The following is a 27,798-nucleotide window of genomic DNA, read 5'->3' as shown; positions in this document are numbered from 1 at the left end:
GGCTTTTTCTATCCATTTTTTCCTCCATATTGGAATTTCCCTCAGCCTTATGGTTGCAAGATGGCTGCCATAGCTGCAGACATTACATCTTCTTATGGTTCCGAAAGGCAGAGGAAGAAAGAGGTGGGGAAAAGGAGAGAAGATAACTTCCTCTCCCTCCCTAATTGTATCAGGAGAAAATTCTTCCTAGAACTCTGTCATCTCCCAGTGGACTTTCCCTTAAAATTCACTGAACACAGTCACCTGGCCACATTTAATTCAGTGACCAGAAAAGAAGACCTGTATTGCCACAACCTGTTCAAAATAGTTATGAATCATCAAATGTAAATTTGGGACAAGACAGAAGACAGAATGACCTTGGGTGGGAAATAATGACTGCCAGAACAGGGAATATTTCTCTGAGGAGATGACGTGTGAACTGAAACCTACATGGTGTGGTGGCACTGCTCTTGTGCATCATGGACCATGGTGTGCGAAGTAGGGAACTGGGCAGGGGTGGTTGGTCACGGAAGGTCCAGCAGTGCAGGAAACACCTGACGACTAGAGTGAGTCAGCCAGGCAAAGCTGTGGGTGGGGATGGGTGGAGGCCTCTCAGGTTGTAGAAGAGGCCAGTGGGATGGAAAAGGGATGTAAACCAATTTGTAAACTAGAGCAAGATGAACGAGACGGGCTAGGTTGCAACCCTGGTGAAGATGACTTCAGAGGGGAAGATTCAGATTCCAACATGGCAAAATTAGTGGTAAGTATGTGTGTGCAAAAGGAAGGGTACTCAGTTTCACTTCAGTCTTTGGAGTAGATTCTGTGAGGAAAGAGCCCATGGGGTTGAATCCTGGCCAAGGACAAGGAGTTAGCCAGCAACCAGAGTTAGGAAAGTTGATCTAGGCATGGAGCACAGCTTATACGGAGGCTTGGACACTTGAGCTAACATGACGAAAACACTCAGTAAGGCATTACCAGTGTGTAATGTTGGGGGGTGTGAGTCAGGGCGTGATGGGTGAGGAGGCTGAAGGCATGCTTGTGAGCTCTGCTTTATTTAGTGTAGACCAGTACTTACTTACCTTTTACATAGTTGAGAGTCCCAGGTAAGAATAGTCAAGTTGGTTTTCTCATGGTGCAGTGGGAGGTTGGCCTTGGATGATCTTCAAGAACACTACCAGCTTTTACATTCCTGGTCTCTAGTAGGTGCTCAGTAAAAGTTTACTGAACAAATGAACTATGAACAAGCTTCATTTTTTCCTGCTGCCTAAAGTTTGATCATCCCTACAAATGGCTGTGGCCTGGCCCAGCCCTGCAGGCTCCATGAAGTGGTCCCGACCACCAGCCTCCATCCACTTGCATTGGACTAACTGCTTCAGTTCTTCACAAAGGAGACTTTGTCCATTTTCATACGTATGTTTCTTCTCTTTCTAACTAGAGTGTGAACCCTGAGACCTCAGGATCATATTTCATATAAGTCAATATATCTACCACTATATGGCGCATTGAACACATTGTATATATACAACAAAAATATTGAATTTCCTCATTTGATGGATGGACTTGGTTGAATTTCAACCTCACAGCAAATTCTCAAATTTCTTGCCACTCCTTAGAAGATCAAGAACTATCTAAGCAAAAGAGATTGAAAGAGTGTTGGGATTAAAAATAAGGGGTGTCTCTCACAAGGTTGTAAGAACTTCCTAGTGAGGGTTTTGAAGAATGCCGCTCTATAAATAATTGTAAGTGTGGTGTTTGAAGCACGAGCTTTTTGGGAGAACTAGAAAGTCCATGAATGCTTTAAAAAAAAATTAGAAAAGAGTTTTGAGTGTTTCAAAGTTAGAAAAATACATCACTGCCCATGTTGTCTTCCAAGAGTCTTGGTCCTCGTGTCAGTCAGTAGAGGCTCGGTTATGCTGAGGTAACAAATAGCTCCCAAATTCCAGGGACTAAGAACAATAAGGAGTAATTTTTGGCTCATACCCATCACAGGTCAGCAAGGCCCTCTGCTTCTTACAGTTATTTGGAGACCCAGGCTACCATTTTGAATTGCTGGTCACCATGGCAGAACAGCTTGCATGACCCCATCCACCCACAGAGAGGTTAGGAATTGCACTGCTACCTCATGCCTGGATGTAGGGACTGCCGGGGGCAACCAGAGACAACCAGAGACCCAGACTATCATAATCCCCGTGACCCACAAGCCAGCCAAAGACAGAGCTGCAGGCACAGATACTTGTCTTTTCCATAATACCTCGTTTTCAGGTGTAGACAGATTCATAAGGATGTTCAAAGGCACGGCTGCCATCACGGATCCCGTGTCACCACTGTAGTCTTGGCTCCCTTGCCAGAAAGGGAAGCCTTTGCTTTTTGTGAGAGTCTGTGTGTGGATCACCTCGTATGTGACTCACCCATTCTCCGGCACCGGGCCCCTCCCACTGCAGGAGCTACTCCCACGCAGGGCTTGTCTGTTGGGCTGCAGGGCTCCTGTATGTGGGGCTGGCTGCTGCCACCGGGGCCAGGCCCAGCCTGGATGCCTCAGCTTGAGAATCCGCCATTTGGGGCTACGTTGGCTACTCAGAGCTGCAGGAGTCCAGACTGCTGATTTGTCGCAAGATACCATGAAGGAAAGCCACTGACACCTGTTTCTTTAGCTGCCAGAGAGTGGGACGTGTGTGCCAGTGACTTTTTGTCGGCTAGCCACAGTGAGTACTCCCACATCCTCCTTCTCCTTCCAGTGACTTCTTTTGGAGAGGAATTTCAGAGATGAGCAACCTATTATGATTCTCCAGTTGTGAGGCTTTGTAATTTGGGGTTTCATTAATAAAATACACAGTGAGTAAGTAACAAAAAAGAATTTGGTTCTTCGGAGGCACTTTATGTAATGCAATAAGCTCTTTAGCCTGGTATGAAAATATTTTGTTTTTATTACCCTCTGCTTCTCTGATCCCATCCAGATATCAGAGTCCAGGAAATTGGAATCTTTAAAGAAATTACTATTTTTTCCGATAAACTACAAATGATTAAGTTCTGATGACCTAAAAATAATAAAGCAAATACAGAATGGAATTAACTGTTTTTAATCATTATTTCCCCTCATCAGCCTTTGTAATGTTTTATCTATAATTTAGACTTTTATTAGTAGGCATCATCATTTTAAAGTCTCCCTGAAAACAGAGGAATATGTTCCTACCTTCACAAAAAAAAAGTCCTGCAGTTCCAACAACTAACTTATGGCATTAAGAGTTTGATCCTGAACCTTATTTTCTTCAGATCAGACTTTCTCAGGGGGAAGGTAGCCTTTGGGGAGATTTCGCTCAGTTCATAAGCTTCTCTGCATTTTGCCTATCTTCGCAAAGGGGAGAGGGTGCCCAAATGCCTGTGTTTGGCATTGACTTTAACAGCATTCCTTGAAATACTGCTGTGGTGGATGCTTGGCTCTTCTTCCTTTTCCTGAAGGATTCGGAATCGCTATTTCTTGAGTGTAAATTTTGAGAGTTTAGTTTTGCTTAAAAACTTTTATCCTGGGGCGCCCGAGTGGCTCATTTGGTGAAGCAGCTAGCTGCCTTTGGCTCGATACCCAGGGTCCTGGGATCAAGCCCCTTGGGCTCTGCTCAGCAGGGAGCCTGCTTCTCCCTCTCTTTCCCTGCTCATGCTCTCTGTCACATAATAAATAAATAATAAATAAAATAAATAAATAAATCTTAAAAAAACTTTTATTGTTTGAATTTTGAATTCTTGAATTTGAATTTTGACAAAGTGCGTTTTTCCCCTTCTACAGGAAACTCACAGACAAAAGAATGAGGCTTGAGTTTATCTCACGTTATCTTTGGTTTACTGTATTCAATTTCCTTTTTCCGAGTTCATTTCTATTCTTTGAGTTTGGAAACATCAACTTATTTTTTTAGCTCAGAGAAATGATTTCAAGTACTTTGTTGGGCAAATAATTAGACTTAGAAGACTGCAAAACATTAAGTGGGGCTCCTGGGTGGCTCAGTACTTAAGTGTCTGCCTCCAGCTCAGGTCATAATCACAGAGTCTTGGGATTGAGCCCCGCATCAGGCTCCCTGCTCTGCGGGAAGCCTGCTTCTCCGTCTCCCACTTCCCCTGCTTGTGTTCCTTCTTTCTTGCTGTCTTTCTCTCTGTCAAATAAATAAATAAATAAATAAAATTAGAAAGTTAAAAAGAAAAGAAAGAAAGACTGCAAAATGCACACTTTATGCCTGTAGGGCTTGTATCCTAATAGGGCACTAGCCCAAGTTCTGTTCTGACTGTATTTGCATGATATAGAGTTACAGCATCATTGTCTTTTTGCAAAATGAATGAAAATTTGTAAATAGAATCCAGGATTCTTATTCAAAGATATTGAGATCAGGGGACATCGTGGAGCCTGGTGACTGCTTGGTCTTTCTAAAATTAGACCTGGGAGCGGGGGCACGGGGTCTGGGGTGGACCTGGTTTGTCCTGGTTCTGGGCCATAATGGGTTGCAGTGTCTACGGAGAAAATATTTCCGAATGTGTCTAAAAAAATAATAGAACCGACTAAAAGTCAGTCTCCCTTTTATTATCAGCATGTTGCAGTGATTCTAACCCACGTCACTGATAAAATACTTAGTTCTCACCACTGGGGCAGAGCACTCCCACTGCCACCAGCCCTTCCTGACTTGGTACTGCACCTGCATTATGCAAGATTGGACTTAATTCACTAGTGGAAAAACAATTTGCTTTAGAACACACTTGCTATTGCCACAAAACCATAGTTGAGCATGTGGTCTAATTATCTTCAATCTCATTATCTTGGGTATTCATGGCTTCTGTGTGTTATTTTAAAAAATGTGTTTCTCTTAACATATTCTTATCTCTCAAGCCTTCTGTGTGTCTTTTATTTTTTATTTATTTATTTTTAAAATTATTTATTTATGTGACAGACAGACATCACGATTAGGCAGAGAGGCAGGCAGAGAGAGAGGAGGAAGCAGGCTCCCTGCTGAGCAGAGAGCCCAATGAGGGGCTCAATCCCAGGATCCTGTGATCATGACCTGAGCCAAAGACAAGAGGCTTTAACCCACTGAGCCACCCAGGCGCCCCCTTCTGTGTGTTTTTTAAGACGTGTATTTCTCTTAATGTAATCATGATCTCACAAGCCAATAGACTCTGGTTTTATTTCCAGTTAGGGGTGGGTCTGTAGAATCACGCCATCTTTGAGTATCATTCTTGAATCTCCTGATTGCAATGAACATGATCCCAAATCACACTACTTTAAGTCCCAATGCTGACTTTTTAGAAAGATTCTAGGGTATCTCACAGAACCCAGGTCATGAAATAGAGGGTTCTAAATAGAGCATCCCCAGAACTTATTTTTAAAAAGTCATTTTCCTTCTTGGTCTATCTGTTCCATTTTGCACTGTCCTTCTTTTTGTAGTTGAGTTCTTCTCAGTTACATATCACTGGGGGTTGGCCTCAATTCTGTGTATTAGTATCACCTGGAAAGTTTTTAAAAACTCATTCATCCCTGAATGTTAACAATTAATGCGATCTAGGTGAAAGGGTGTGTAGGTGTTCACTGTACCATTCTTTCAACTTTTCAGTAGTCCCAAAATTATTCAAAATAAAATAAAAAGATTTTGGAGAAATATTAGTGTCTGACCCTTACTGCCAGAGATTCTGCTTCAGCGGGTCTACACTGGCATCCAGACATTGGCAAGTTTTTTCAAACTCCTTTAGGAACAAAGTCAGAAATGATTGCCATGGGCTGCTCTCTTTGTCTGCTTCTTGAGAAGAGAGTGAGCTCCCCTTCTTCTCTTCTATGGAAGTTTGACAATCCCTGGGGTGAGGACTGGTTGGGACCATCTTTAAAATGGCTTCACGCACAGTAAACATGAGAGATGTAAACAGTTTCCAGACCTACATGGGTGCTGTGGGGGCCGGCTAGGTAAAAGTATTAAAAATAATAATTATAATAGGTGTCCAGTGTATTCTTCCAAAGAAATGCAAATTGAGTTCTGAACGGTTAAATTCGAGAACATCTGGCTGTTGAGAAGTTCAAGTCTTTATCTCCTTTCATAGCTATTTTTCTTAAAAAGTTTTTATTTATTTGTTTTTTAAAATTAACTTGGGAGGGGAATGCAGGGGTAGAGAGAGAGGAAAAGAGAGAGTCTCAAGCAGACTCTGTGCTGAGCATGGAGCCTGATGCGGGGCTTGATCTCAAAACAAAAACCAGGACTCAGATGCTTAACCAGATGAGCAACCCAGGTGCTCCCCATTAGAGCTATTTTTCAAATTATGTCTTTGTTTTTAAAGAATGGAATGATGGGGAATTTTACTGTTCTTTTGAAAGTTCTGTATAGCAAAATACAAATTAAATCTATTTAACAACAAAACAAAACTCTGTCCATATCAAAGCAGGCCTTGTAAGTTGTTATGCGTTAAATAATGTATTTGAATAAATACCATGAATGAAGGTCCCTTCTAGAAATAATGTTCTAGTTGCAGCAAGTATACATTTTCACGTTTCCATGAAGAAATTCTCTAAATTGATTAGCAGCTTGAGTCACACCTCTCGCCACAGCTGTCTTGCAAGAAATTCCATCTCAGTCTTGTCTTCGAAGGCGCTTTCTCTTGAAGGGTCCGGCGAGAATTCTGAGAGTCTGAAGCAGTCTCAAATTGTCTTGCAGCTGAAAGAGCATGGTGCTATCACTCCTGTGTGAGCTTCAAGGTACAGACCTTTTGTCATGGTCCCTGGTGCTGTGGCTCTCAAATCTGAGTCCTCCATGCCCCCGAGTCACCCATGGGAGGTCCTCTTGTCTCCAGGGGCATTGGGTTGTTGCTGACCAGGGAGTCTGTGTTCTGGGGATGATGGGGCGGGTGATCAGTGAAGGAAAGCAGGAGATGCACTGAGCTAGCACAAAATGGCTGAATTGTGCCATGTTTCCAGCTTGTTCCCAAAAGAAGACTGGGCTTCCTGTAGCAAGAACTGGACTTCAGGGGAGAGCAAGGCTCTGTGATTCTGAAGGAATCAGAGCAGGAAGAGAGAGGAGGAAGAGCAGATGAAGACAGAGGAAAAGTTCTCCATGCCCCTGGGAGGCTGCAGAGACTAGATCTAATCCAGGTAGTTTTTGACCATTGAGAAAATAATCAGTGTGATCTCTGTGGACCTGGCTGCTAGGGAAGAGAGCAGGGCACAGATGTTTCAGTGTGGGCAATGTGGGGCTGAGCACTGAGACCCAAAGATGGGCAGTGCTTGTTCCCCTTGGCAGAAGCTAACAGGGTTGGAGGCTTATCTTATAGCATGCTTCTCTTCTGATGCTAGGATATCATCCCTGGGGAGAAAAGAAGAGGAAAAGAAGGAACAAATCTTGAATTGACCAAAAAAGACCGAGTTTAAACTGAAAATCAATGTGTTTACCCTGTAGGGGAAAATTTCCATTATTGGCTCAAATAGGGTTCCAGTGCTGATTAAATTCAGTTCTAGTACAAAACACAGTTACATCTGTGCCAACCTAGTTTCACGACTGCTCAATGTGTACCGCTACCCGTGAGCATCTCGGTCTTTGTGTACTCGTCCTAAATACTTTCAGTACCGACTTTTCCTGGTGGATTTATCCGGAAGCTCTTGCTTCTCTTCAAAATGCTGGCTGTGCCTGAGTTCTTTGTCTCATTCACCTAGGCCCGCCATATCTTGGTTTTCTTTGCCTGCTGTCCTTTTCCTGGGATCTCATCCGTGAAAGCTATTTCGAAACTTATTTGATGCTCAAGTCTCTTCTGCCCAAGGACTGGATTATAAACAAATCCCACTTTGAATAGAAACACTGAGGTCTTGACTCTTTTCTCATTCATTGAGTCATCCCAAATGAGAATAAAATAAGAATATTTTTAGGCATTCAAAGATGAAAAGAGTTGGCCACTCAGAGATCTTCATGAAAAGAAGTCTAAAAAGACATATTCCAGCAAGAAGTAAAGTGAAAAGAAAAGGCATGTCATGCAAGAAAGCATTTAAAATGTTAGGAACCGAAAGAGGAAGGACTTTTTTCCTAAACATAGAACTGAACCAGGATGGAAATATCTTTTCAGGTTTAGGACTTAAACAGCTTCTTGTTTTCATACTTGTTTTTTTATTTTTATTTATTATTTTTGAAGATCTACTTAAGGACATTTTCTCTTTCTGTTTCTATTAGAAAATAATTATTCATGAATCTTCTGTACATATGAGTTGTGAATAATTATGTTCAAATATAGGTAACATACAGAAAGTACCAAAGGTCGAATGTGAGGCACCTAAAGACCACCAACAAATTCTGAAACTTTTTCATCAGAAGTAACTATTTTCAACATGAAATAGTAATCTGAAACTTCAACTTGTGATCTGGTTAAAAACATCTCTGGTTGAATGAGTATGCATATTTTAATGTAAGATTTAAGGGGCTGAGCCAAGAAATCCCCATTTTTAATCCCTCCACTGCCAGGCTGATGAGTAAGGGTAAGGGCGCTCTTTAAAATTTCTCACTTTAATATTCTCCTTCTGTGACAAGAAAGTGGAATTATTTCTCATCCATGAACATAATCATGAGGATTTATACTATATAAAATTCAAAGTTAATACTTTTATAGACATCCACAGTTCAGAAATCATCCTTAGGTGATGAGACTGCATTTTAATCTTCTAACAGTTACTTTGTGACGATTAATTATTATGCATTTTTATGGTGGGCTTGTTCATTTCTGCGTCTTCACTCATGTAGGTGTGAGAGTTCAGGGAGGCTTTTGCAGAAGCACAGAGCATTATGGCTCCATGTGTTCCACAGCCATGAGACCAGCAGGATTTTATTGAAAAAAAAAGTGCTGAAGTCTCTGGAAAGCTGATAGATGATAGAAGTAGCAGAAAATTTGCATTGATGGAAATGCATCAATCCTGAGACAAATTTTTCCCTATAAGTACTATCTAAATATTTAGCCCAGTTATCTTTCTTATTTTGCTTCTCTTATACTTCCTTTCAATTGATGTCATCAAAACTCCCTCAGGCGCTTGCTTAGTCTAGAAACATCATGTTTTTCTCTGCTACATTTTCCACATATGCTTTCTTCCCTAAATTTTGCTTACTCTTCTAAACTAATTTTTGATAGTATTCACCTCTTCGCTGCTTCTTCTTGCTCTTTTAGTCATCGGGTCTTTTGAAATCCACCCAAATGCCATTGTCATGGTTCACTTTTCACAATTGTTCACTTGGATTAAAGTATGGCCTCTCCACTGGCTTCTTTGCCCTCACTTCTGCCTTCTCTCCTATCTCTACGCTGTTGGTAGAATAATTTTCCTTAAATGAAATCTGATCCTGTCACTAAAGGATCTGATGGCTCCTCATTGTCCATGGAAGAATTCCATTGCTTTCCTGGGGCACATAACCCACCTCACTTGGGCATCAACACGGTTTTAGCTGATGATTTCCATGTATTGTTTTCCCAGCGCACACCTGATACTCCGACATTGTGATCTTCCCCGTCATCCTGAACCCTTGACATAATTCCTGCTTCAGACCTGCTGTTTCCCTGCCTGGAATACTGTTCTTCCTTGCCTCTTGCAAGTTCCACACCAAAAGTCACTTGTTTGGGATGGTCCCCCAAATTCCCACAGGGAGCGTTTATGACATCTTGACATAGTTTATGACTTTTGCCATAAAGTATATTTTGTATACCTCAAGGGGAATACTTATGACATTAAATTCTACCATTTATATTTTCTGTCTTCCTTAATTATACCTTAGATTCCTGAAGACCTTGTCTCCTTTGTCTTCATAACTGTCTCTGGAACATAAGTTGTACTTCCATGATACTGGCCCAAGATAAATGTTTTCTGAATGAATGAATGAAGAAATGAGACTCAGAGAAATTAATATCTTGTCAAATTTCATAAAATGAATCATGACAAAATTGGAGGAAGAAAATTGATCTTTTGATTTTTAACTTATTTTGTACTCCTTCTGCCACAATGCTAAAAAGTTGATTTTTTCCAATTATAAATCTAATTTATTGGTAGAAAATATATCCTAGATGTATCTCTATACATACTCTGTATATAGAGAAAGGGGAATATATGGAAAATTTGTCTTTTTTTTTTTTTTGTAGTTGCTAATACTTTGGTATCTTCCAGAGTTTTATTTATGTTTCTTTAAAAAAAAAATAAGATTTAGAAATTAGGAAAACCTTGGTAAAGATGAAAGTAACAAATCATCCACATGCCCATCTCCAGAAATATGTGCTATTAATATGTTGCTATATTTGGTTCCAGTCTAGTCACTCCCTCCTTTTTAAACCGCTCCTTTGTTTTAGTAGACATAATATATGCTTATGGTAAAACAATTCAAAGAGAGCAGAAAATTTAAAGGATAAAAGTTTAAGAAACAATGCCCAATTCTGATACCAGAAAAAGTCATTGTTAATGATTAAATAGTATTCCAGATATTTTTTGTGCATATATGTTGATTTATAAGGACAGATAGGTAGATGCATAGATATAAAGAAAAGCAGAAATCAATATAAGTACAAAGAGGTGATTATACTATATTTGCTATTTTTAAGTGAAAGTTATTAAATTTAGTTTTATTTAAATTAAATACACAAAAAAGAAGCATGTAAAACCTAAGAGATTTTTGAACTTCTTTCTCCCCTTACAATAATATCTGGAGATATTATTTTCTAGAAGATGTTTCTAATGTTTAAAAGAAGAATTATGAAATTTATTGAGATTGGAGGTAGTAATTAAAAAAAAATTCCTGTTAATTTTAGGCAGTGTGGATTTATTCCTTTCTAGGAGGATAAGGTTTTTGCACCCTCATAGTTCCTTTTAGCTTTCTTCCACTTCTTAATTTTTGACAGCTATGTTGTACTTTTATTTTGATCTTTTCTCCCTCTAAATTTCAGGGAAATGCTCTTGTATGGCAACACTTTTTTTTTCTTCTAATCTTTAGTTACATTTTAAGTATGTTCATTTTTAGGTCTTTGTTTGGATTTGTTCTTGTTGTGGGTTATCTTTGTCTTCCATTTCCAGTACTTCTTTCTATTTGCAGTTCTTTTCTTTTCTTTTCAGCATTCTGCTTGATTTTCTCAGGTATTATATTGATACTTTACTTTTTATCATTCCTCTTTTGTTGAAGTTTCATGAATTTTCTTTTGAAAGAGAGAGTGTGCAAGTGGGCGGAGGGTTATTTCAGAGGGAGGGGCAGAGGGAGAGGGAGAGAGTCCCAAGCAGGCTCTGTGCCCAGCCCTTAGACCGACACAAGGCTCCTTCTCAGGACCCTGAGATCATGACCTGAGGTGAAATCAAGAGTCAGATCCCCAACATGCTAAGCCAGGTGCCCCCATGAATTTCTTGATATTTTGATTTTGGGGTTTTTTTAACTTAATCAGTTATTTTATCATTTCTTTCTGAAGCTGATGTGTAATAAAAAATTATAGCTTAAACTGACTGCGCATGTTTGTGTGTGTGTGTGTGTGAGAGAGAGAGAGAGAGAGAGAGAAAGAGAGATCTCATCGGTCAGTCACAATTATTCTTCTCCATATACAATGTTTTGCCAACATCCAATTTGAAAATGTCTCTGATTAAAATAGGAGAAATAGGGTGCCTGGGTGGCTCAGTTGTTAAGCGTCTGCCTTTGGCTTAACATGGTCATGGTCCCAGGGTCCTGGGATTGAGCCCCTCCTCTGGCTCCCTGCTCTGTAGGGAGTCTGCTTCTCCCTCTCCTGCTGCTTGTGTTCTCTCTCTTGCTGTCTCTCTCTCTGACAAATAAATAAAATTTTGAAAAAAAAAAAAAAAACACCCAAAAACAAAAAAACAGGAGAAATAAAAGGATTCTCACGTTTTCCCTCTCTCTATGTTTCTGGGTACTAATGAGATTATGAGATTTCTGAAGTGGTTTTTTTCTCCCCTACTCTAGTTTGGCTAAAATGGGAAAAGAAAAGAAAGATCTACTCCTTTTAAAAAATTTCCACTTCTTTAAGAGTTTTTGAAATTGTTCCCTAAAATTCCATCCCTTTTCTCATTTTCTTGCAATTAGTGAAGTTTTTGCTTTTTTTCAATATTTTGTTAGTGTTGGGAGAAACAGTCTATGATTCATTTCCAATCAAGCATCTTAAGTGAGAAATCCCACCATTGTTTTTCTATAGATTTGCATATTATTAAGAGAGCATCTTATTGACTAATTTCCCATTAGTATTACATAATGTTATAATTATAATATTTAGTATACTAAATATATATAAACATATAACATTTAGTATACTAAATATTTATAAATATATAACATATAGTATACTAAATATATATAAATATATAACATGTAGTATACTAATATATAAATATATATTTATATAATTCTATATACTAATATATTATCAAATCTCTTCATGGATGTTTTTAATGTCTATATAGATTTATCATAATTTTATATAGATTTATCATAATTTCCTATTCCCTTCATTATTGTTTGACATTTCTACTGTTTCCATACTCTTTTTCCACTGCTGTATATACAAATTCGCCATCAGCAAATTTGCATATCATGCTGTTTTCCTATATAAGTTATTTCTATACGATAGAGTCCCAGCAGTGCTATAATAATTTGGATTTACCAGGTTTTTTCAGCATTCTCTTCCAAATTTTGTACACTTTTTATAATCTCTTTAACTTGTCCTGGAACCTTCTGACTGTCAGATAAATTCTCTCCTGCGTTTTATGGTGACTCATGAGGAAGCTGATTCCCGGGGCACACCTATACCGAAGGCCTGACACAGATGCCCTCTGCACACATCCATCCCTGTTTACTATTTACCTTTCAGGTGTGAGTAATCACCCATCATTTAGCACGGCTTGAAACTGGCAAGCATTAGGAGGAAGGCAGCCAGTTCCAAAAGAGGTTTCGAGAACTCGGCCAAGGTTCAGGGAAACCAATGGAAGTGATGTAAAGTTTAAAAAACTGGGCTTTTGGAGAAAACTGAGGGCTCATCTACCCTTGTAGGTAGGTAGCTCTGTGTGGCTGGGGACAAGGAGAGCATCCTTGTTTCCTAGAATCTCTATCTATCTACCTACCTACCTATCTATCTACCTATTCTCCCCGCCCCCCACACCCCCAGAGATGGTGATCAGCCTTTCAGCCTTTTTACATCTTCAGGCCAAGAAGGAGGATGGGACAGAATGATGTATTTAAAAGAACCTGCCTAGCTCATAAAATTTTATGATGTCAAGATGAAAGTTACGTGAACTGTTCTGAAAGAATCTACCCCATACAAGGATCAGCTCTTTCTCCTATCAAAAAAGCAATAAGACCAAAAAAAAAAAAAAAAAAATCATAGACCTGGGCTCAATCCTAAATATGTCTCTTAGCATACCTGGAGGTTCGGCAGGGTCAACTTTTAGCCCCTTACATCCTGGAAGTCACTTCAGTCTCACAGAACTACTTGATGGCATTAAGAGTTAATGCGGATAGTGCCAGACACAGAGTAAACAGACAATAACCATGTATTTTATTCTCTTCTTCCCTTCCATGATGTCTGCATTTAGGCGGGAGGGATGGGGTTGGTGATTGACTAGAAGCAAAACAGCGGGATGGGTAAATGACAGACCCAAAGGGACCATCCACCTCTGAGATCATCCAAAGTGTATTCCCACAGTATGTTTGGGAACTCTGATACTATTTTGCAGATCTCACAGGGGACCTCAGTAATTTGCTACAAAACCCAATTATGCGAGTAGTAGGCGCAGACTGTCCGCTGACAGAGCTGGGGACTGAAATACTCCTGAGTGGCTGGCAAAGTTCTGTCTGGAGTTTTGTTTATTTTTGTTTGTGATTGCCATGAATCGTGTCCCAATACTTTTGTGTTTCCCTAATCAAGATTTAAGGGTTCCAGTTGTAGAGTTTTTCTCCCAAATCACCGTATAAAATTGCTCTGGTCTCTCTTGCTTACGTGTGTGAGTGTGTGTTTAAATTAAGCAAATGTTTGTTTCTGATGGGGCCAGGCACAGAACACGTCCCAGCATGGAGCTCACGTGCTTGCTTCCTGCCGGCTTTGTCTTCCCTTAGTGAGCTGTGCCTGTTGCCAGTCAACCACGTGACTTTGGGGTGGAGGAATCTGACAAGAGAGAGGAAGAGATATGTTGAAATTAAATTGTTAACGAAGACGAGAATCGTTTGGTGAAATCTGGAACTTTGGAATTCTTGCTGTCATGCTGTTTTGACTAGCTTTGACTTGTCGAGTCTGCAGGTCTCCAGGGAGCAAAGCTCGTCCAAGTTCCCGTACCCTTGGAGCTGGTTCAGAAACCTCATTAGCCTGTGGCTTCCCTGAGGTGGTGAGCAGGCCGGGAAAGAAGTTATCCTTGTGGTTGTTTAATTTTGAGCTGTTAGGACATCGCTTGGAAATGAGGAGCTCACCTTCTGTTTGTTGAATAAACACATACATGAACACCTTTTTCAGATTTGGAAAGCAGACAGCAGAGAATGGGAAAACATATTCTAGTTTGGATGTTTGGAAAAAGGATCCTGTACACTCTACTGTTCTCCTCCTCCTTCTTTATAAAGGAGAAGGGACATGGTTTCTTCACTGAAAAAAGTTGCAACATTTTGTATTTGGCACATTTTACTTTGTGAAATGTCAGTGCTGATGTAATTGCTTCTTCTTCTTCTTTTTTTTTTTTTTTTGGTGTGAATTGTATGAGGTAACTGTTTTTTCAGGTTGTATGTTCTTGAGAGATAAGCCTTTTCTGAAATGAGCGTGTGTAATGAATTTTTTTGGCTTGGGATTCTCAAAACCAACATTTTCGAACATTTGTTTAAGAGAGAAGAGTTAAACTCCCGCTACCTTTGCATTGCAGAAAGTTATGGGGTGAGTCGGGCAAAGGCGGTCTCAGCCATTAGAGAACTGAGGCTTTTCAAAAGAAAAATGGCTCTTCCAAAAAAGGTGGGTGGTATGGGGGTTGGGGCTGGGGGATCAAAAGATTGGATTCCTGCTGCTGTCTTGCCACCATACTTTTGACTTCTTCCAGACTTTGTACTTTCAAGGGACTAGGAAAAAGAGCTAATGACTATGGTTTAATGTCAACAAATCAGGAAAAAAAAACGGATTTTATTTGAGTCCACTTTGCTTAAAGAGAAGTTTTATAAGCAAGACACCAAAAAAGCCAACTTTACTGTTTCTTCCAGTTAAAAGAATTAAGAAAGAGTTCAAAATGCACCTAGAGTCCCACTGTTGTTGAAACTTGCACAAAGACCGTGTTCCAGAGTTGTGGTCCTCAGTCCTTCTGTGACAAGCTAGTCCCAGATAGCAAAGAAGTTGCTAGAAGATCTGGGCTCCAAAATTTTAACAGTGGCATAACTATCAAAAAAGTCCCTACTGTAAAGTCTGTAAAGTTGTTACCATATAAAGCACAAAGTGCTCACTTTGCCATATATAAAAACAATTTTAGTGATAATCAAAATGCATTTCAATAAAATTAAAACAAAACTATGTTCAAAATTTAAAACAAGACAATGAAGATTTTTTCCCCAAAACAACACCTTAAAAATATTAAGCAAACAATAGATTTCATACTGATCCATCTACCTGATCTAAACATTCAACTTCTTCCAGCCCCTTTTAAAAAAAGTCTATTTGAGTATCTGAATGGAGCAGTGCTAACCCTTCAAAAATTGTTGTCTTCTGCTATTCTTTAAATCTTCTTTTTTAAAGTAGTTCTAGTTAATGAGAAAACATTCTGGATCATGAGAATTTTAATGTAAAATTAATGTAATTCTGAAAAACATTTGGACTCATGCTCAGATTTTATGAAAATTATGTCCACAAATTCATCAATCGCTTGAATTTCTTTCTGATTTTGCTGATTTTACCCAAAGCAATAACTGCATTGGTGATGATTGTGTTAAGTCACTTTAGTGATTTTCATAATGGATTTATATCCATTTGAAAGGCATAAATTTGGAAAAAGGAAGCCAAAGGGACTGAAATCTACTTGAAATTGTGGGTTCATAGGGGTTGCTACTAAATACACTTGGAACTGATGAGCAACAAAGTAATCCTTGTGCTTAAAGAACTTCTGACCTTCAGAAAACCCTGTTAAAACAACAGGCTGAAACTAGCAATGTAAAATATTTGAGTCATAGGATTTAATAAGATAGGTATTTCACTGCAGGAAATATGGTTAGAAAGAGACATTTTGCCTAGTCTTCAAAATAATGGCATTGTTTGCTGTAGAATTATGCATGATTGGGAGAAAGGCCATTCCTTTCTGGCTAAAAATGGTTAAATAGCCAATATTGACCATTGCAAAAGTTCCTGGCCTTTGTTGAGGACACCAAGTCCTCTGAAAACTTCCATCTAAAAGCAAAGAAACATCAAATACCTTTCAAAGAGGATTTCACTCAAAATGCAAACTATTAAAACTATTAAAATTTAGTTCTAAAAAAATTCAACTTATGTTGAGTCATCTACAGAACATGGATCTGATACGAATCGTCAGCTCTTCCTGACTACCTGCCCTACCCCCATCCACTCTCCTCTCTCTCTAATGAGTGTATCATGGGCCCACCATATGTCCAGCACTGTTCTGGGTGCCAAGGAACCGTTTTAGTTTTTACATCAATTTGGGCTTAAATACCAATGGCAGGACTTGGCTAGAATCGGTTTTGAACTTTGCTACCTACCTATGAAAATACAGCTCCAGAGTTAGGTGGGAGTGAGGCTCGCAGGCGAAGCCTGGAGCTTACTTTCCTTGCAAAGATATTTCTGGCCCGAGTCTGCACACAGGAACCCTAGCTCACCTTCTACTGTGGCCACCCACACATTTCTCAGGCCTGCCTAACCCAGGGAGTGAACCATCATTCTGGTTCCCTGAACATGAGCTATTATTCATTGCAACCCAGCAGGAAGCTTCCTTTGGAGGGATTCCCACAGGAGGTATCCCATCGCCCGCCCTTCCCAGTGCCAGCTGCCGCTCACACCTGCGGCCTCTCTGGACCAACGGGAGGCTGCAGGGATGCCACCTCTGGGGCATAGACATTTGAGACGACGGCAAGAAGGACAGAACCTGGGCTTACAGGTTGACTGAATCTTCAGGGAGAAGCTTCGAAAGCTTCGGATTGGAAACACTTTGCTTTTTCATTGATTTTTCTAGAAGCAAGAGAGACAGCAGTGTGGAAGACGATGACTCACATGCTTTTGCTGTACTGCTTCATGTTTCTTTTGCCCACAGAGTCCTGCAGGACGTTATGCCAGGTAAGAAAAGGGAAGTGGGAGGAGGAATGAGCGGGAAAGCAAATGGAAATGCATAGCCATCAGTTAGGGGGCCTTAGTTACCTGTGCTCAGGTGGAGGGGGAAGGCAGTGGTCTAGCCAGAAGAAGTTGCAATGACAGGTATCCAAAATCCATTTGAGTTAACAGCCTCAAACTATTTTCCCTTTGATTTTTTTTTTTTAATGAGTTCTTGAGATGAGGCTCAAATGATTTGAGGTTGATAAAGTTTTTTCCTTTTCTTTTCATATCCTTTGATGGTGAAGATTTTCATTGTTCTTAACCGGGGGGGGGGGGGCTACTTCTGTGGAGGCACCTGAAAATGTGGGGGTGGTAAGGGGTGTCATGTGACTGGGAGATATTTAATGGCAGTTAGTGGGCAGGACCTAGGAATGGTCTGGCTCAATGAAGCTTGTCCCACTCAAAATGAGATCTCTTTGAGAATCCTGAAAATGAACCCAATGGATGGGCTCGGGGGAGCAGTGAGCCCCTCAGATAGTCAAGGAAGGTTTAACTGAGATGAAGTCTGTAGCAATGTACTGGTTGTAAGTTTTGTGGGGCAGTGAGCCCTATGATGCTCTCTAGAATATTTTCCCTCATACCATAAGTCATTTTAATGTCCTTAACCGTTACTTGGTTAAAATAAGGTGTGGAGGATCATTGAGATAGATAGATGGATAGAGAGACATAAAACTACTTTGATATTCTTGGGAACAGTGTATTATTATTGGACTACAAGATCTGGAAGGGAGATTTGAGATCAACTGGTAAAGCTCCATCTCTTACATGAGAGAGGAAACTGAAACCCATATGATGGAATGTAATTTTCTTGAGGTTTCATACCTATCCAGCCAGAGGACTAGGTAGGACCCTTGTTTCTTCAGATTCTGTTTCTTACAATTTCCATTGTATTATGTCCCTTCTTAGCAAGTCTCCTTAGGAAAGAATGATTTTGGAAATTCTTCGTAGGAGTTTTCAAATTATAATCATTTAAGGAGTTTTCTCCACGACTCCCCTTCTCCCCAGCACTGAGCTGGTGCCTTGCTTCTGGGACAGTTAAGACTCCTTCAGAAAGACTTCTCCTGGAAAATATCCTGATCCCACAGCTTCGTTCTCCTTTCCCCTTCCTTTGCTCATCCCCATTTTCCCATAAGACAGAACTTAGAGAGTAGACAAAGCCTGGGACGTTTGTTTTGTTTTCTTAGTTATTGAGGACCACCTTACGAACATTCTGTCCTTTTCTTCTCAACCTACCAGTTACTGGATGCTGAGCTTCTGGGTGCTACCCCTCTCCTGACCTCCCTTCTCACTTAGCATCTTCTCAGGCTTGGCAGATTATAGGTTTTCAAAGGGATCTTTTCATAGTATTCTGCTGAAGATTGCAGATGTCTAAAGTTGAAGGGGCTCATATCAGAGGCCACCCTAGAAGTGAAATGACCAGGAGGAGTTGGATGTGGATGTGTTTTAGCAAGTTAATTGGGAAGAAGTGAATCAGGTCCTTCACTTAAAAAGGCAGAGTTTCTAGAATTCCTTGTAAATAGCACACTGTGGTCCTCTGCCCACATATCTGATAAATAAAATGTGACTTCATAGGATCCTTCATAGGATTCTGTTTAATGGGCCAGAATTATTCACTTTGAAATGCTTTATTGTGGTGTATTAGAGGCCATGGACCTCTCAAGATGGGCTGAGGACTTCACTTCCCCACAACCTACAACCTTCTCTGCCATCTCCACTTGCACCTGGGCTGACTTGGTGGAAAAGACAGTGTCATAGGATTGAGAGGAGTTGAATTCTAGACTTAGTTCTAAGAGGAATCCCCTGCGTGACCTCAGGAAAGTTGTCTGGTCTATCGAAGACTCACCTTTCTTACCTATGTACTAAGAATGTCTTTCAAAATGCAAAAAACTGCCATTTTAATATTCTTGCTGGGTCAAAATCCTTTAAGTCTTCCAGGTAAATAATAAGGCTTGGATCTCTAGACTTAAACGAGAAGTCATTTTACATCAGTGCTTTGAAGGACATTGTATTTCGTGAATCCTCGGTGAGACCTTCTTCACCTTGGACAGACCCTAAAATGCTCAATTCAGATCCTCCATAAATTCTTACTGGTAGAGAAAATGGAAGATTCAAGCTTGTTTCTTGATAACATAGAGAGAAACAATATTGTGAAGAAGAAAGGGACATGAACTCCATAGGTTACTCACATAGCTAAGTCACTGAGTTTATAGGTCCTTCCCTAGTGGTTTAGATCTTGGAATGCAAGTTGGAGAATTGGACCATGGCTCTTCCCAGCTACTAGAGAGCAAGCTTCTGACACAAAACCAGGAGATTTCAGTCTCCACCATGTGTACACATATGTACACATGGCGGTATATATATACATATTAATATGCACATGTACACATATGTGTGAGACACAGAACTAGCTACTTAGGGAGATACAAGAGACATGATACACAACCCATGTTCTTAAGGAACATACACTTTAACTGAGAAGATAATATGTGCATATAAAAATGGTTAGATAGTAAATAGCAGGGAGGTGAGTCTATGCATATATGTGAAACATTGAATGAGTGTTATGTAGATATAAATAATAAATCCTATGGAAGCCAGAGAGAGAAGGATGTATCATTTAAAACTGCATCAGGAAAGATTTCTTGGTAGGGACAAACTTGAGTTTTGTATGTGTTAGATATTCAGTAGGCCTTTATTCAGAGAATAATAATGGGAGCTAAATCTTAAATACCACTTAAAATATTCCAGACCCCATTCTAAGTGTTTTCCTTAGGATGATATCATTCATTCTTCATGAAAGTGCTCCGCGATATCACACAATTATAATACTATCATTTTTACCCTACTTTAAGGATGAGGGAACTGAGGCTCAGAGAGATTAACTTTTTCAAGGTCTCAAGTGGTAATATTGGGATTTGAACCCAGGTGGTCTGTTCGCAGAGTACAGCCCTTGACCACCATGTGATACTGCTTCTCAGTGAAGGGTCCAGTCTGATATGAATGGGTAGGATGGAGAGGGGTTTTTAATCAGGAGAGGTAAGAAGTGCTCATGATAGGGGGAAGCCAGATTTGAAGGGAGATCCCTTGAGGAACAGGAATACAAAATTACAAATATAAAATTAAGGGAGAAGTGAATGTCTACTTAAATTGAGGAAAGCAATTACAATAAATTTCAAATTTTACAACAAATTGAGAAATGCTAAAGAGTTTACATTCAGCGATTACTCAACATTATTCAGTAATAAACCCAGTAAATCACAATATTTTTATTAATAATAAAAGATGCCCACATCTTTTCCTCTACACTTTTGACTACATATTTGATTGCCAATAATTTTATAATTTTTTTCTATAGAGAAGATAGAAAACTTGTTCAGTTTTTCCTCTAGCATTGCTGATCAAATTTGTCTTTTATTATGGCTAGTTTAGAAAAATATCTTTCAGCTTCTCCTTTCATTATTAGTAATGCCATTTAAATATGTAAGACTGTTGTCAACTGTGGGGAAAGCATCTAACAAGTTTCTTTCAAATATGAGTTGCAAGGTATCCAGAATACTTAGAATTTTCTTACTCAGTGACTCATTATAAATACTGCTTTTTAAAAATTGTAAATACTCTAAAATGAATGTCATTTATTTGTTGATGTCCTCATTGTAATATGGAAATGACTGAAAATTTCATAAATATATCCTATTAAATTCAAAGTAGATGGATTCCCAATTCAACTTATACTTGTCCAGATTCCATAAAGAGCTACACCCTCTCTAACACTATCTATCCAAAATGGGGGAGAGTGTGAAGGAAGGAAGGGTAGAGTGGCCAAAAATAGTGGTCTGAACAGAAGATGGTTAAGCTGTTTTGCCTTTGGAAATTCAATAAAATATATGATCGTGTGAACATATTGTTAGACCCTCTCTCAGGGCTTTGAAGGCGCCCATACAAGCAAGGGATTCCAAAGCTTCAGCTCTTTTAACTTCCACTTAGGTCCATTTCTGCTCATAGTGTATTTCTTGGATAGAATGCTGATCTTTGCTCATGGTGTATTTCTTGGATAGAATGCTCGTTGGAGAAGAAGGAGGGCTCTTGCTGAGTCTCCGCCAGAGAGAAAGCCATCCACACTGATAACAAAATGGGCCCATGGGGACGTACTTCATGGTCTCAGCTTTTGGTGGCGTCCTGGCATCAGAGATGATTCAGATGTGGCCATTGGTCTGTGACTAGAGAGGACCATTGGGCTGGCATCACAACAATTAGTTTTCATGTGGATTTTGATTTTCCCTTTCTAGGTTGCCAACAAAAGCAAAGAGAAGATGTCTGCCAGGCCACATGGTACGTTGGCAGCAATTAGTGATCAGATGGAAATTTTTGTTTATTATAACAGAGAACCGCGCTCAGCCCTCTCTTGATGGCATGACAGATGGGACTGCTTAATGGCTCACATTTGGGCTCTTTAGTTATCTCATATTAAATCTTACCTTTGACCCCTGCTCCCCTCTCCTCCCAGTACCCTCTGCTCCATCCTGGCCAGAGAGTTCTTTGCCATAAACTATTTTGCTGACCCAGTCCAGCCTGGAGCAGTGGCCCAAGCAGGTTTGGGAAAACTCTTAGGTTTTCCCAAGATTTTTCATAATAATTACAAAGTTCTGGAGCTGGGAGCTTTCTCACAGAACACGGGGTGCCGTGGCTCCCATACTGTGTTCTGGGGAGCTGGAGGAGTTTGAGGGAACTGTGGGGTGTGAGAGACCTTGTGGACTGAACGTGGGCTCTTCCTTGTCACTTCAAAAGGGGAAGTTCCCCTTTTATCTGTTTTGTATGTCTGAGTTCTGGATGAGATTTTGTTGGAGGGTGCCTGGGTGGCTCAGTGGGTTAAAGCCTTTGCCTTCGGCTCAGGTCATGATCTTAGGGTCCTAGGATCGAGTCCTGCATCGAGCTCTCTGCTCAGCAGGGAGCCTGCTTCCTCTTCTCTCTCTGCCTGCCTCTCTTCTTACTTGTGATCTCTGTCAAATAAATAAATTAAAAAAAAAAAAACCTTAAAAAAAAAAAGAGGGAAATCCTAGATTAAAAAAAAAAAAGATTTTGTTGGAGACATCAGGTGTTCATCACTGAAATAGATGACGATCACTGATCTACTTCAATCGTCCTCCAGTTTGAGAAGAAAATACATCTGATGTACATGGGGTTGATGTGCCTTCACTGTGCTGACGCCTTGGTGATAGGCTCACGTGGTATAGAGCCCCAAGATCTCCATCTGATGTCAATACCTTTTATTTCTCCAGGTGTATGTGATGGTGTCTGTGTGGACAATTCCCACTGCAGCCAACCTTGCCCTCCAGACAGTGAGGGAAATACGGGGTTTTTATGCAGGCAAAAGAAATGGCACAAGATCACTGAAACCTGCCGGACTCTTAATGCCTTCAACATCTTTGAGGTAATATCCTTTCTCTCACACGCAGAGGGGAGACCCAATTAACAATGCATAGTGCAGTCAATAAGAGAGAGGGGAAGCAATACACAGGGCTGGTAGGTGAGTGCGTTTGTACATGAATACATAGACACCTACTCATTTTCTCTCTCTGCACAAGAATGGAGGTTCTAACTTTGGGCCTCTGAAAGTTTGTGCTCTGGCTCCCACACGCTTCATGATACTAAAGAACCTGATCCTCAGGTCAGAGCTGAGCTCCACAGAAGAACTGTGGAGAATGATCACAGCTTATTTCTCCATCTTTGCTCTTAGCTCTTTACTACAAAGCCTCGGGCCTCAAGGTACCCTTTTCTGACCAGCAGCCTTGGCCGCCCTGAGAACTTCTATTTATTTATTTTTTTAAAGATTTTATTTATTATTTGACAGAGATAGAGTGAGAGAGCACACAAGCAGGGGGCGGGGGAGGCAAAGGGAGATGGAGAAGCAGAGTAGGGAGTCCGATACAGGGAGTTGATCCCAGAACCCTGGGATCATGACCCGAGCCAAAGGCAGATGCGTAAGGATTGAGCCATCCAGGCGCTCCTACCCTGAGAACTTTTAGATATGCAGGCCTCACTCCGGACTTGTAGAATCTGAAGCTACAGGTTATCAAGGCCCCCAGGTGATTTCTGTGGTCAGTAAAGCATGAGACACAAGCTGGCTGCAAGGGAAGGCCTTCATCACCAAACAGATGGACCTATTTCCGTACATACTTAAGTAATGACATACTTTTAAAGATCAAATTTTGATAAATAAAATCAGGTGAAATATTATTTCTTCTCTTTTTTTTTTTCTTCACTCTTCTTCTCGTAGGGGCTTTACCTTTCTGACATTCAGCTCCTGATTCCTTCAGATGAGTCAATACCTTCACATCTCTTTGGTCCTAGGGAACATCCCTATTTGGTTATTTTAGGGGGGATCAGGGGGATGCTATACTTGAAGTCCCCAACCAGTCTTCAAAAGGCTGCTTGCCTCAGGGTGTCCATCACTGGATGCACCCCTAATTTGAGGAATCTGGGCAATGATAAACACAGAGACCCATGTACCATGTGTTTTAATATCTAAATGCTTTAAGTCAAGCTTCCAGACTGCTAAGTAAAATATGTTCTGCTGGTGTCCCATCAGATTTTATCTTGCCCCTCAAGGGTGGTGGAAAGCCAAGGTCACATGTTCATAACCCTGAAAACCAGTATCCTGTTGCCACCTCACAGGCCTAGTGGTGAGCATATTGGTGGCATGGTCCATCATGTAGCACAGACTTAGAGAAGAGGCCATGTGGGCCCCGGAAGTGGGCTTGGGGTTGCTGAGCAGGGAATTTGAGTGTCTAGATGCGGGGACACGAGTTCTGAGTAGGCATATCCTCTAGGCCCACAGTCTCTTTGTCTTGTGAAGGGGCAGGCGAGAAGATGCCAGAAAGGGGTTCTCTAAAGTAAGGGTTGGCATTTTTTTTTCTGTAAAGGAACAGATAATTAATATTTAATCCATGTGGGTCAAAGGGTCTCTATTGTGAGATTTCAACTCTGCCATTGTGGCAGGAAAGCAGCCTTAGACAATATTTCAATAATGAGCAGATTGGCTCCTAATAAAACTTTATTTACAAAAAACAGGCAGCCAGTCAGGGGCCACGTTCGCTTCCTTTGTTCTGAAGGCTGGGACCCAGAACCTGAATCTGTGGGAGATACTATTTATCACTATTTTCAGTCATTCTTTTGTGTTGGTGTCAGCTGATTCACCCAAATCTAGTCCAGAATTTCTATGTTTAAAATATGTTTAGTAAAAACAGGCTTAAATGACACTAGAAATTTATCAGTTGCACAAGACATATATACGGTATATATATATATATATATATATATATATATATATGCACAGAAGGGGTCTGAAGTGGTATGCTAAAGATAACATGTGTTCACTGGAGGGAAAGGGTTTAGCAACAGGCAGCTGACAAGCCGGAACTTGGGTTTTTCTGTTCATATACGTTGGTAGTGGGGCAAGTTACTCCATAGCAAATGTGACTATGAAAATATAAAATTGACAAACATTTTGCAATGTACAATTGCATGATAAGGGTGTCCTAAAGTTAATTAAAGGTACTTTCATATTCAAAGCAAAAGTAACCCAATACAAACTTTCTTTTTGACCTTTCTTAGACAAATTCATATTCAGTTCGACCATTTGGAGGGAATACTGTAATAAAAGAATATGCCAGAAAGTCTGAGACCATCACAGACATGCTGATGCAAAAGTGTCCGGAGGATTTGTCCTGTGTACTCAGGAACATTCGGCAGTCTCCTCGGCTCCCAGGAAACATCGCTGTCATTGTGCAGCTCCTACACAACATATCCACGGTGCTATCGACAGGTGTCAACGAAGTGAAGATGCAGGTGAGTGGCCTTGACTTGGTAGAATGACATTTTGGTGGAAAGGAGTGCAGTTTCGCTGGAGTATTCTGTGGGCTTTTTGGGGTCTTTCCCATCAGTGTCTGGAATGCCTGGCATAGCACGTGCTCAATAAATGTTCACCACAGAATAAACAGAGGAAAACAGAAAAGGTGAACACATCAGTACATGTTTAGAAACAGAACTTCTTGGATGCTGGGTCTGATGCAGAGATAAACTTGCCCAATGTATATTTTGGCTACTGAAAACCTCTAAGAACTATTCTGGTTCTTGCAGAGGAAGACTTTTCCTAGTTTTACTTGTGAGTCAGAACAGGATGCTAAAGTGGAAATTAAGCGAATGCAAAGAATACAGCCATACGTGTTTGCTGCAGAAGTGTGAAGTGGACCTCAATTCACTTCTTTTACTTTCAATCTTTGAGGCAGAGGAGAAAAAGGAGGTTCAGCCTCTGGTGTCAAATTTCAATTTTCTATGTTCCTGTCCAGGGTCCTGCACACAGTTGGGATTTAATAGATATTTGTGCAAGATTGGGTATTCTGAGCAGGGTGGGCAAGTGGCTGGCTTCACCACGGTGTAAAGGGGAGGTGCTGATGTCAGTGAGATTGGGGAAGGCTGCCCACTTGCCTGCCTCCCAGGGAGACTCTTCATACATGACATGAAGGCAGTTCCTTCCTAGCACTATTCTCCAGCTCAAACTTTGTTGGCTGGCCAGTACCCTGGGGATCTCATTACGAGGCTGATTCTGATTCACTAGGTCTGGGGTGGGCCCTGAGAGTCCATCCTTCTAAGAAGTTCCTAGGGGATGCCTATGCAACTGGCTGGAGGACCACACTTTATAAAAGTGAATCCTGACTGTCCCGGCAGATTCGGGAAGTGGCTCAGTACTAATTCTGGTTCTTCATTGGCAGAGTTACAGTATCATGGCCAACCACATTCTCAACAGCAAAAGCATCTCAAACTGGACCTTCATCCCTGAAAGAAACAGCAGCTGTGTCCTGCTACACTCGGTCAATTCCTTTGCAAGAAAACTATCTATAAATAAGTATCCCATTGACATATCAGATGTCTTCATTCATACTATGGGCACCACCATATCCCAAGACAATGCTGGGAAGAATTTCACTTTTTCAATGAGAATTAACGACACGGGCAGTGAGATCACTGGGCGGGTGCTGATTGGTAGAGATGAACTTCAGAAGGTGCCTGCTCCTTCCCGGGCCATCAGCATTGCATTTCCGACTCTTGGGGCCATCTTAGAAGCCAGTCTTTTGGAGAATGTTACTGTCAATGGGCTCGTCTTGTCTGTCATTTTGCCCAAGGAACTTAAAAGAATCTCATTGATTTTTGAAAAGATCAGCAAGTCGGAGGAGAGGAGGACACAGTGTGTTGGCTGGCACTCCCTGGAGAGCAGATGGGACCAGCAGGCCTGTCAAATAATTCAAGAAAACTCCCAGCAAGCTGTTTGCAAATGCAGGCCAAGCAGGTTATTTACCTCCTTCTCTATTCTCATGGCACCCCACATCTTGGAGAGCCCGATCCTGACTCATATCACGTACCTAGGGCTGGGCATTTCGATCTGCAGCTTGGTCCTTTGCTTGATCATTGAGGTCTTGGTCTGGGGCCAAGTGACAAAGACAGAGATCTCATACTTACGCCATGTGTGCATCGCCAATATCGCTGCCACCTTGCTGATGGCTGACGTGTGGTTCATTGTGGCTTCCTTTCTTAGTGGTCCCATGACACACCACAATGGATGTGTGGCAGCAACGTTTTTTGTTCATTTCTTTTACCTTTCTGTGTTTTTCTGGATGCTGGCCAAGGCACTCCTTATCCTCTATGGAATCCTGATTGTTTTCCATACACTGCCCAAATCGGTTTTGGTGGCTGCTCTCTTTTCAGTTGGCTACGGGTGCCCTTTGCTCATTGCTGCTGTCACGGTTGCTGCCACTGAGCCCAGCAAAGGCTACCTACGGCCTGAGGCCTGCTGGCTCAACTGGGACATGACCAAGGCCCTCCTGGCCTTTGTGGTCCCAGCCCTGGCCATCGTGGTCGTAAACCTGATCACAGTCACCCTGGTGATTGTCAAGACCCAGCGAGCCGCTGTTGGCAGTTCCATGTTCCAGGAAGTGAGAGCCATTGTGAGAATCAGTAAGAATATCGCTATCCTCACACCACTGCTGGGCCTGACGTGGGGATTCGGGATAGCCACGGTCATCGATGATGGCAACCTGGCCTTCCACATCATCTTCTCCTTGCTCAATGCGTTCCAGGTAAGTCTAGGTTCTACTGACCCAGTACTAAGGGAGAGCATTGAGGAAGAAGATTTGTCATCAGGAGCTTCTGCAATGGTATTTCTTTGTGAAAGACAATGAACTTGGAGTAGCATAGTGAGTCAGGAAATAAGCTTTTCCCCCAGAAAGGCCTGGGTTCAAATCTTGATTCTCTCACTTACTGATGTGTAATGTTCCCTTGGGATATTTGTTTAACTTTTCTGAGCCACATTTTTTTCACTTACAAGATGGATATAATACTGCCAACCTTATAGGGTGTTAGGAAAATGAAATAAAACATTGGGAAAGCACCAAGTATCAAAATGACCTAAAGATTATAAAGAGCACAACAGTAAGGCTGAGCCGCTACTGTTTAGAAATTTAAACACTACCACTTCCCCCAAAT

At 40.9% G+C, this 27,798-nt stretch overlaps 1 protein-coding gene across 2 annotated transcripts in view; it reads left to right on the top strand.

Annotated features, from left to right (window-relative positions):
• The first annotated feature begins 2,442 nt into the window (after nt 1-2,442).
• LOC132017983 (adhesion G-protein coupled receptor F2-like) overlaps nt 2,443-27,798 on the top strand; it is a 40,135-nt gene continuing 14,779 nt past the window's right edge. Inside the window, exons 1-6 of one of the 2 annotated variants that reach the window (XM_059400289.1) lie at nt 2,443-2,681; nt 17,126-17,226; nt 21,549-21,591; nt 22,539-22,690; nt 24,874-25,107; nt 26,031-27,392. In XM_059400289.1, the coding sequence (XP_059256272.1) occupies nt 17,155-17,226; nt 21,549-21,591; nt 22,539-22,690; nt 24,874-25,107; nt 26,031-27,392 (1,863 nt within the window). In that variant the 5' untranslated portion in view covers nt 2,443-2,681; nt 17,126-17,154. Of the gene's footprint in view, nt 2,682-17,125; nt 17,227-21,548; nt 21,592-22,538; nt 22,691-24,873; nt 25,108-26,030; nt 27,393-27,798 lie in introns of those variants that run through there. The other variant, XM_059400291.1, reaches the window with a different exon arrangement.

Source organism: Mustela nigripes, chromosome 5 (genome assembly GCF_022355385.1).
Source record: "Mustela nigripes isolate SB6536 chromosome 5, MUSNIG.SB6536, whole genome shotgun sequence".
NCBI lineage: Eukaryota > Metazoa > Chordata > Mammalia > Carnivora > Mustelidae > Mustela > Mustela nigripes.
This window is presented reverse-complemented; position numbering and strand designations above follow the sequence as displayed.